At 37.0% G+C, this 7,769-nt stretch overlaps 2 protein-coding genes across 2 annotated transcripts; one reads left to right on the top strand and one right to left on the bottom strand.

The window, feature by feature from the left end:
- Positions 1-341: 341 nt before the first annotated feature.
- On the bottom strand, positions 342-2,136 carry LOC148999864 (DNA-directed RNA polymerase subunit beta). Its single transcript, XM_089140573.1, has 2 exons — positions 1,917-2,136; positions 342-1,832 (listed from the first exon to the last, which is right to left on the bottom strand). Exons 1-2 carry the CDS (start codon positions 2,132-2,134, stop codon positions 1,700-1,702), a joined length of 351 nt encoding a protein of 116 aa, XP_088996699.1. The 5' UTR covers positions 2,135-2,136; the 3' UTR covers positions 342-1,699.
- On the top strand, positions 2,134-6,453 carry LOC148999865 (Transducin/WD40 repeat-like superfamily protein). Its single transcript, XM_089140572.1, has 5 exons — positions 2,134-2,941; positions 4,910-4,979; positions 5,125-5,359; positions 5,621-5,694; positions 5,800-6,453. The coding sequence occupies exons 1-5, from the start codon at positions 2,310-2,312 to the stop codon at positions 5,851-5,853; spliced, it is 1,065 nt and encodes a 354-aa protein (XP_088996698.1). The 5' UTR covers positions 2,134-2,309; the 3' UTR covers positions 5,854-6,453.
- The last annotated feature ends 1,316 nt before the right edge of the window (positions 6,454-7,769 follow it).

The following is a 7,769-nucleotide window of genomic DNA, read 5'->3' on the forward strand; positions in this document are numbered from 1 at the left end:
AGTCATAATTAGATAATTTCATAACTCTTATATTGCCTTTAATCTCTTGTGACTTTACAATGTTCTCCTAATAAAATAGAATCATAAATTTCATATTCTTTTTTCTTTAATAAGTTCCTTTTTTTCCTCGATTCATCATTTTATATTTCAATATATAGATAATACAACTATGAGTATCTTCGTCATTATAAATTTGGCATAGTTTTGGAGTATATGTGCTTTTTGCCAATTATGTTAAAGTGTCCTTCAAATTTTTCATTTTTTCTTTTAGTTTTAACTTTGCATAAGTAAAGCTCAATCAAGGATATTTGTTCCATACATAAAATTGAAGCTCAGGTTAGGGAATATTCAATTATCATCAATTATTATCCTAACACTACTCTTCTCATGCAAAATTCATAAGTGCAAACTTAAGTTTTAGTCAATGGGTTTTTGGCATTGTATATAATGGATGTAAGATTATCAACAGCAGTTGGAAGTGCTTACTGTACCAAGATTTATAGACAGCCACAATTTATAGGTTTATCATTTTGAGTCCAGATCAACTTCCCATCAAGGAAAAACAACGTGCCCCCTTATGGTTTTGAACAACATAGTAGGGGGTGGACCCTACTAATTTTTTTTATTACTATTTACAGGTGGACCTCATCCCCCTACTGTGTGGTTCAAAACTGTCAAGGGAACACATTGTTCTTCGCTATCGAGAGGCTGATAAACTTTATCATTTTTCCATCTTGCATTTAGTTTCTTCCATAGCCAATGCAACCTTGGGCCTTACATTTAGTACCTTTGTTGGCTTGTTGCTATCTATCTCTATCATTTTTCCATGTTGCGTTCAATTTCTTTCGCATCCAATGCAACCTTGGCCCTTACGTTTAATACCTTTGTAGCGTGTTGCTTTCTATCTCTAAAGCTTTGTCCTCTGCGGTGTTTTGTAAACAACCTATGTTTATTACTTACTAAAACAATCTGATGGTCTTGGAGTTACAAAAGAGAGCTCAACCAGTTGTAATCAAGCTAATCAAGATTTGAATGAGTTAGGTGGGTAGAGGATTGTGCTCTCCCCTCACACACCTTCATAGCATGTTTAAGAAAGAGCCGACCTCTGAGCATTGATTTAGTAGATCATATATGGGCAGAGGTGGACTCTCTCCTAATCATGTGGTGAAGGAGTGTGAAGAGAGCACACATTTGGACTCAAGTTGATGCATGCAGAACTGTTCCATTTTTTTTCCAAACAAAAAAAAAGATAGAAAACAGAGAAACTAGTAGTGAGACAGTAACAATGGCAGCTACCCTTATAACACGATAGAAAACAGAGAAACTAGTAGTGAGACAGTAACTATGGCAGCTACCGTTATAACACAGACACCAATCTAATTTCCAATGCCATCTAAATATATTCTAATTCCACTTACATGAAGCTGATAGTGATTTGCTTACCAGAACTGAAGGAGCAACCACTTCCATCCACTTAATAAGCAGGGAATTATTTCTCATATTCCAAACCCATCAATCTACTCAAGAGAGTCATGATCCCTTGGAGAGACAGATTCAGATGATTTTTGAACAGATTTTCTTACAATGCTCTAAAGTCTAAAGTGATCAAACTTAAGGTAAAACTATCTGGCCCAAAAAAAAGAAGTTAAAAGAAGAAGTAGTCTGCAGATCACAATGAAATTGAATTTGCAATATAAATTCAAGATTCTTCTTGATTAGATAAAGAAAAAATCAGAAAAACACAAAGAGGAACTACAACAAAAGCAGCAGCTTTCAGCAAGTCCTCTGTTTCTCTAGAAATCACCCCTATTCTTGACCAATCTCCACTGTACCTGTACAAATAGTTTCTACGGATTCAACCAGTGGTGCAGGAACAGAGAGAGAGAGAAAGAGAGAGAGAAGAAAAAGAAACATACCCAGCATCGATGAAGCCCAATGCTAAAACAGCAACAGCAGATCGAGCTATCAAGACATTTGGGACCCTCAAAGGAAAATTTGGCTGTCGTTGTGTTCTTGAATTTTCAGTTAAATCTCGTTTTTCAGCCCATATGGGTCTGAATTTCCTTCCATTATGCTTTCGAAGAAGATAAGAAGAGAAGTTGCAGGTGAAAAAGTTCTTTTCTGTGATCAGCATTTTCTGCTACTAGGATCATTCTGTGGTGCTCCGGAGCCTTTTGTGTACTGGACCAACCACAAGAAATACGGGTTGGATCGGAATATGAGCCAACCTGGTTGGACCAGATTATCTGGTCCTCTTCTGAACTCCCTAAATAGACTGGAGAAGCAAAAACCTCAAAGAAACCCTGAAAATGGCAGTGATTGAAGCTGAGGAGAACTTGCAAGTGCACAGGATCCCACAATCAAGATACGTGGATTCAGTTCGATGGCTTTCACCTCTCTCTGCATTCGACAAATTCGCTGTTCTTGCACTCTTTGACTCCGATACCTCTGCTTCTTCGATTGAAATCCGTGCTCTAAACCGTTCAAACCCTACAAATCTCCAACTTCAATCTTCATGGGTTTGTCCTTCAAGAGTTTCTTCTCTCAGTGTTTCACAGACCCCACAAAAACCCATTCTAGCGGCCTCTACCTGTAGTGGCTCACTCCACTTCTTACTTGTTGACCCTGTTGATGCTTCTCTTGAATCGGAGCTCTCTCTTGCAGATAAGTCTTTCCATAGAGAACCCATTTCCGGAATCGATCTGCAAGGGAATGGATTAGAATGTGTTAGTGTAGATCGAGTTGGGAGAGTGAATGTGATAACTGTTGGAGATTCAAGGCTGAACTATCGTCGGTTGTTTGATAGCCAGGGTTTAGTGTCTTACACCACTGTAAAATGGGCTTCACCGACTGAGTTTGCGACTGGTGGCTTAGGGTTTAGTCTTCAGTGGTGGGATCAGAGGAAACCAGGTGGAGCAGTGTCTCAGTTCAAGGGTAACTGGTGAGACTATAGCAGTCAATTTCTTAATTTCTTTGTCTTTTATTTTTTTATTTTAAAATTTTTAAAATTTAAATTTCACGTACATTTGGGTCTTCTTGTTGATCATCTAAATTCCTTAATTGGTTTACCGTGAACCAGTTCATTATTCACGGACTTGAATGGTCATAAGTCTGAATAGCATTGGGTTGATTATACATGTTTCTGAAGGAATTTGTTTGCTAAATGCCTGAAAGAGGGGACCATAATTTCCCAATTGAAAGATGACTGCAATGAGACTGCAATGCTGGTCTTGGTTATGATGTTGTTTAGTTAATCAGCAATTTGGTATAACTTAGAGATTGAATGGCCAAGAGGAACAATGGATCTGAAGATGCACTTCCAATTGGGCATGGATTTGTAGTTATTTTGTCCAACTGAATTTCAAAGGAAGGTGATCTCAGATGAATTGTAACTCTATAACCATTCAGCTCAACCATCTCTGGGGGGGAAGGAATAGGCATTTACAGTCCTCAGACAACCCTCGCAGTATTGGAGCGACTTCCAGATTGGTTCTTATATGATCTTTCTTTGTCTTTTCTAGCTTTGCTACATATCCATCTGAGCATCTTCATCACAGATACACTGAGTTTATCTATTGATACTTCTTGAATACCAACATATTCTGACCCATACATTATAACCATTAGTATGATTGTCCTATAAAAAAATATTGATCTTTATTTTAAAGTAATTCATTATCATACAACACTTTGGATGCACATCCCCACCTTCATCGATCTTTACTTTAATTTCCTATTAAGCATAATCCATTATCCTCTATATCACCTTCTATACTAATGATTGAGCCTGTATACCTAAAATAATCATTGTGTGGAAACTCATTTTCATCAATTTTCACGAGTCCATATCCTATTCACCTGGCCAAGCCGATCTATCATCCTCCTACACTCACATATGGCCTACCAATGTTCCACGAGCAGGTCTTGTGTCAGGCCTTATGTGAGCTTGGGAGAACTGGAAGATTACCCTACTTGGGTGGAAAGAATCTCCACTTAATTTTTGCCACCTCATTATTTGTCCTGCTGTAGCTAAAGCTGTACACCCTATATCCCATTTTCATTCTACTTATCTTAAATCTTTTTGATTCCAAGGTTGATCTCCAACCCCAACTGCATTACTATGACAATATTTTCAAGGAAAAACATGTACCATGGAACTTGATCTTGAGTGTCTCTGGTTAAATCATCTATGATGAAAGTAATAAATTACTAAGGGCTTAAAGTTGATCATTTATGTAATTTTATTGCAATTAGGAACTTCCTGCCTTGACTGTCCCCCTGTAGTTCCTAATTTGTCATTACATCATCATTCATATTCTTAACTTTGCCCATGTATTTACTTGATACACTTCTCTTCTTTAGTACTTGCCAAACAAACTTCTAGAGACTCTATCGTAGCTTTATGTGTCTTATGAGTAAATAGCTTATGTCATGGATCATCCAGGCATAAAACTAGATTGGCTTTCCATATTAGTAATTATTATTTTTTTAATCTCAGGTGAGTTTGAATAAATCTCATAATCTCATAATATAAAACATATTTTTATGTCTCCATAGGCATTGCAATGTTGAATGTCAGCCGTTATTTTTATAAATCAGAATCATAATTCTTCTCCTAATTTTATCTAGCATTTCCCTTTTGCTCATAATGTTATTAAATAGCTTGGCTAGCGAAGATAAACCACAGATTCTCAAGCTTTTCAACACTTCAATTGGAACCTTTCTTTCTATGCCTGGTTCTATTAATATTTTTTCCTTTTGATGGTTTTGTTCTTATATGGTAAACATCTTCGCATTCTGTGGATGCATAGTTTTATACAGTTGCTTTTTTCTCACTCTTGGATGCATTTGCTATATTGCTATAGAAGGTTCACCAGTTCAGTTGATTATTCAGTAATATGTTATGCAGGACTCAAGGCAACACATCTGGAATTGTACACTCTATTGATATTCACCCATCACGGAAGCATGTGTGCCTGGTAAATAAAGTGTTATGTCATTCCACCTTACTTTACCAAAGCTGTTAAAAACATAGATAATCAGTTGCATAATAAATAAGCAGAAGTTTATCAGTCGGATGAATCTGGATGAATGAGTCGAGTTTCAAGTTCTTTTGTTTTACAGGCAGGAGGTTCTTCAGGTACTCTATTTGCCTGGGATCTTCGTTGGCAACAGCAGCCAATAGTTCTTTCTGGGTCTGTACAGGGTGAGACAGCTACTCCATTTTCTGAAAGTGAGGTTTGGGAGGTTCATTATGATAGCTACATGCAATCTTCTGATATTAGCAACCTGTCATCTGCTAAGATCCTACCGGTTATGATGTGTTCAGAAGATGGTTTTCTTGCTGTAATTGAGCAAGGTACTAGTTTCTGTCTGATATAGCTTTACTAGATCTGATGAGCATTTTTTACCCTCTTCCTTTGACCATAGGAGATTGTGGTTTCTTATTGTCTCATTTCTATATGCATCTCACTTGTAGAACTTGTGTGCTTTGAAATCCTTGTAGATCTCCTGATAATTTCCCCCTTTTTTATTTCTAAACTTAGACCTCTCAAAATGTTGATTTCCATAAAGTTTTGATCTTGAAGCATCAATTGAGAAAGAAATATTTACTTTGCAGGTGACGAGCCCCATCAGCTTTTGGCTGAGCCCTGTGCCATCAATAGCTTTGATATTAACCAACAGAACCCAGCGGTAAGTAAGAAACATCCAAATAACAAGGGTGACGTTACATTTATGAACAAACTCAGAAAAAAATACCACAATGTTCAAAATTTGATGGTTGGCTATGTGAAACAGGATGTGATCTGTGCTTTGGAGTGGGAGTCCATTGTCATCTTAACAAGACTGTAATACTCCATCAAGGAAGCAAAGATGTCTACACAGCAAGATGAGTACTGATGTTATTCTGTAAGCCTCCTTGTTATTTTATTGAGCAAAGCTTTTATCTGGCATGGAAGCTTGTTCCTTACAGTCCCTGCAGGTGCAGCTCATCAATCCCTTTAGGGATGAAGACATTTTTCATATCTTAGTCAGAATATGTTTGTTCATGGACATAGAACACTATAGAATGGAAAGAGCAAGCTTGTTTTGTCATTCCATGACTTATAATGAAGTTGCTTTTTCTCTGGAATGCAGTTGGCAGAGCTTGTTGTCTCCATGTGGTTATACTTTAGTCCTATAGTTGGTTTTAGAAAGCATTTCTTTGATGATGATGATGATGAGATGTGAAATGGAATTAATGAAAACAGGGACAAACCAAATTCAAGCAAATGATAAGAAACTAATACAAAATCGAATCCAAACAGTTTCAAAACTGTTGCCATAAACACTTTGTTTTTGGGGGGAGGGTTAAACTGAACCAAACTGAAACTGAAAATACCCTAATGGTTTGGTTTCATTTTCCTTTGAACACATGAGACTGAGGAAACCAAATGCAATCAGACCAGACTGACTGAGATAATCTTGTCCAGTACTTGAACCCATGGTTTGTTAATCTTCATGAGATCATTGTTTATTTTCTGGATATTATAGACATTAGTCTGGGTGGTGATTCTAAGTTGATTCATGGTTCCTGACCCTTTGGTGGTGGGATGCTAGGCTTGTAAGTCTAGTTTGGATCCGCCATCCACTTTGGGATGAAAGAACCAATCCAAGTCATCCATGGGCCATAGGTTCCACACCTTAGAGGTGGGGTTTACATCCCATTTTTGGGTGGGGACAATTCTCTCACTCTATGACCCCCTTCTCCGGTGGGGATAATTGATTCCTTGTCATGACCCCAGTTTTTAAGACTTGGTGGGGTCCACATTATAAGCACCCTAATCAAGGCACGTGACAGTTCCTCTCAGTATCAAACTGTTAAAAAGCCACACACACACCCAAAAAAAAAAAAAAAATGCTAAACTAAGCAGATCAAAGGATCAAGATGGATAATCTATTTGAGAGTTTGACTCATATATATATGTACAAACAATTCATAATCATGTATTTCTTGCATTTGAGTTTTCACCGAATACCTAGTTAAATGCATACAACCACAAGAGAAATATATATACATTTTATAGAATCTTACCTCAATTTAACAATTCAAAAGCCCTCAAGATGTAGATCTTGAAGCTTCCTCACCTTCCTTGCTCAAGTCAGTTCAAGATTGAAAGTGAACAGCCCATGATATGATCTCCATGACAACAATCAATCTCTCTCCTATTCCTCTCTTCCTTTCTCTTCCCATCTCAATTGTTCCTGTTCCAAGGAAAAGAGGTTTTATTTTTGTATTTTTAGTTCTTAACTAAAAAGCTAGTTGGTTCAAATGATTTGGTTTAGATTTAAACCAAACCAGAGCCAAATTAATTCAGTCCATCATCCCATCATTTAAATAAAACAATAAATTAGCAAATACACATTCATCGATTTTTATTTTTATATTTATATTTTTTTAATTCCTTACATCTTGTAGCCTTCAATGCCTTGTCTCGACCACTCACACTGGGAGTCTAGGACTTAATTATAACATGTATAAACCCTTTAAATATAATAGTACCGATGTGAGGCATTACATCCCTTCTCCTGCATTTCCTCTTGTATGTCCAACAACCACTTTAACAACAATGAAGAAGGATGGTTATCTTCCAGGTCCTTATGAGACTGATAAGCTTTTACTGAAACCAATGCTCTGATATAAGTGTCCAACTACCACTGTAAGCAACAATGAAGAAGGAGAGTTATCTTTCAGCTCCTTCTGATATTGATAAGTTCTCACTGAAACC

This window comes from Hakea prostrata, chromosome 11, assembly GCF_041222555.1.
Source record: "Hakea prostrata isolate BN-2017 chromosome 11, UWA_Hpros_2, whole genome shotgun sequence".
Taxonomy (NCBI): Eukaryota; Viridiplantae; Streptophyta; class Magnoliopsida; order Proteales; family Proteaceae; genus Hakea; species Hakea prostrata.

What these genes read in the sequence shown, in the direction of transcription:
- LOC148999864 (XM_089140573.1), bottom strand. Translation starts at nt 2,134, where the DNA reads ATGCTGATCACAGAAAAGAACTTTTTCACCTGCAACTTCTCTTCTTAT. An exon ending in TTGGGCTTCATCGATGCTGG is followed by an intron (nt 1,833 to 1,916) that starts GTATGTTTCTTT and finishes CTATTTGTACAG; the next exon opens with GTACAGTGGAGATTGGTCAA.
- LOC148999865 (XM_089140572.1), top strand. Translation starts at nt 2,310, where the DNA reads ATGGCAGTGATTGAAGCTGAGGAGAACTTGCAAGTGCACAGGATCCCA. An exon ending in TCTCAGTTCAAGGGTAACTG is followed by an intron (nt 2,942 to 4,909) that starts GTGAGACTATAG and finishes TATGTTATGCAG; the next exon opens with GACTCAAGGCAACACATCTG. An exon ending in CACGGAAGCATGTGTGCCTG is followed by an intron (nt 4,980 to 5,124) that starts GTAAATAAAGTG and finishes TTTGTTTTACAG; the next exon opens with GCAGGAGGTTCTTCAGGTAC.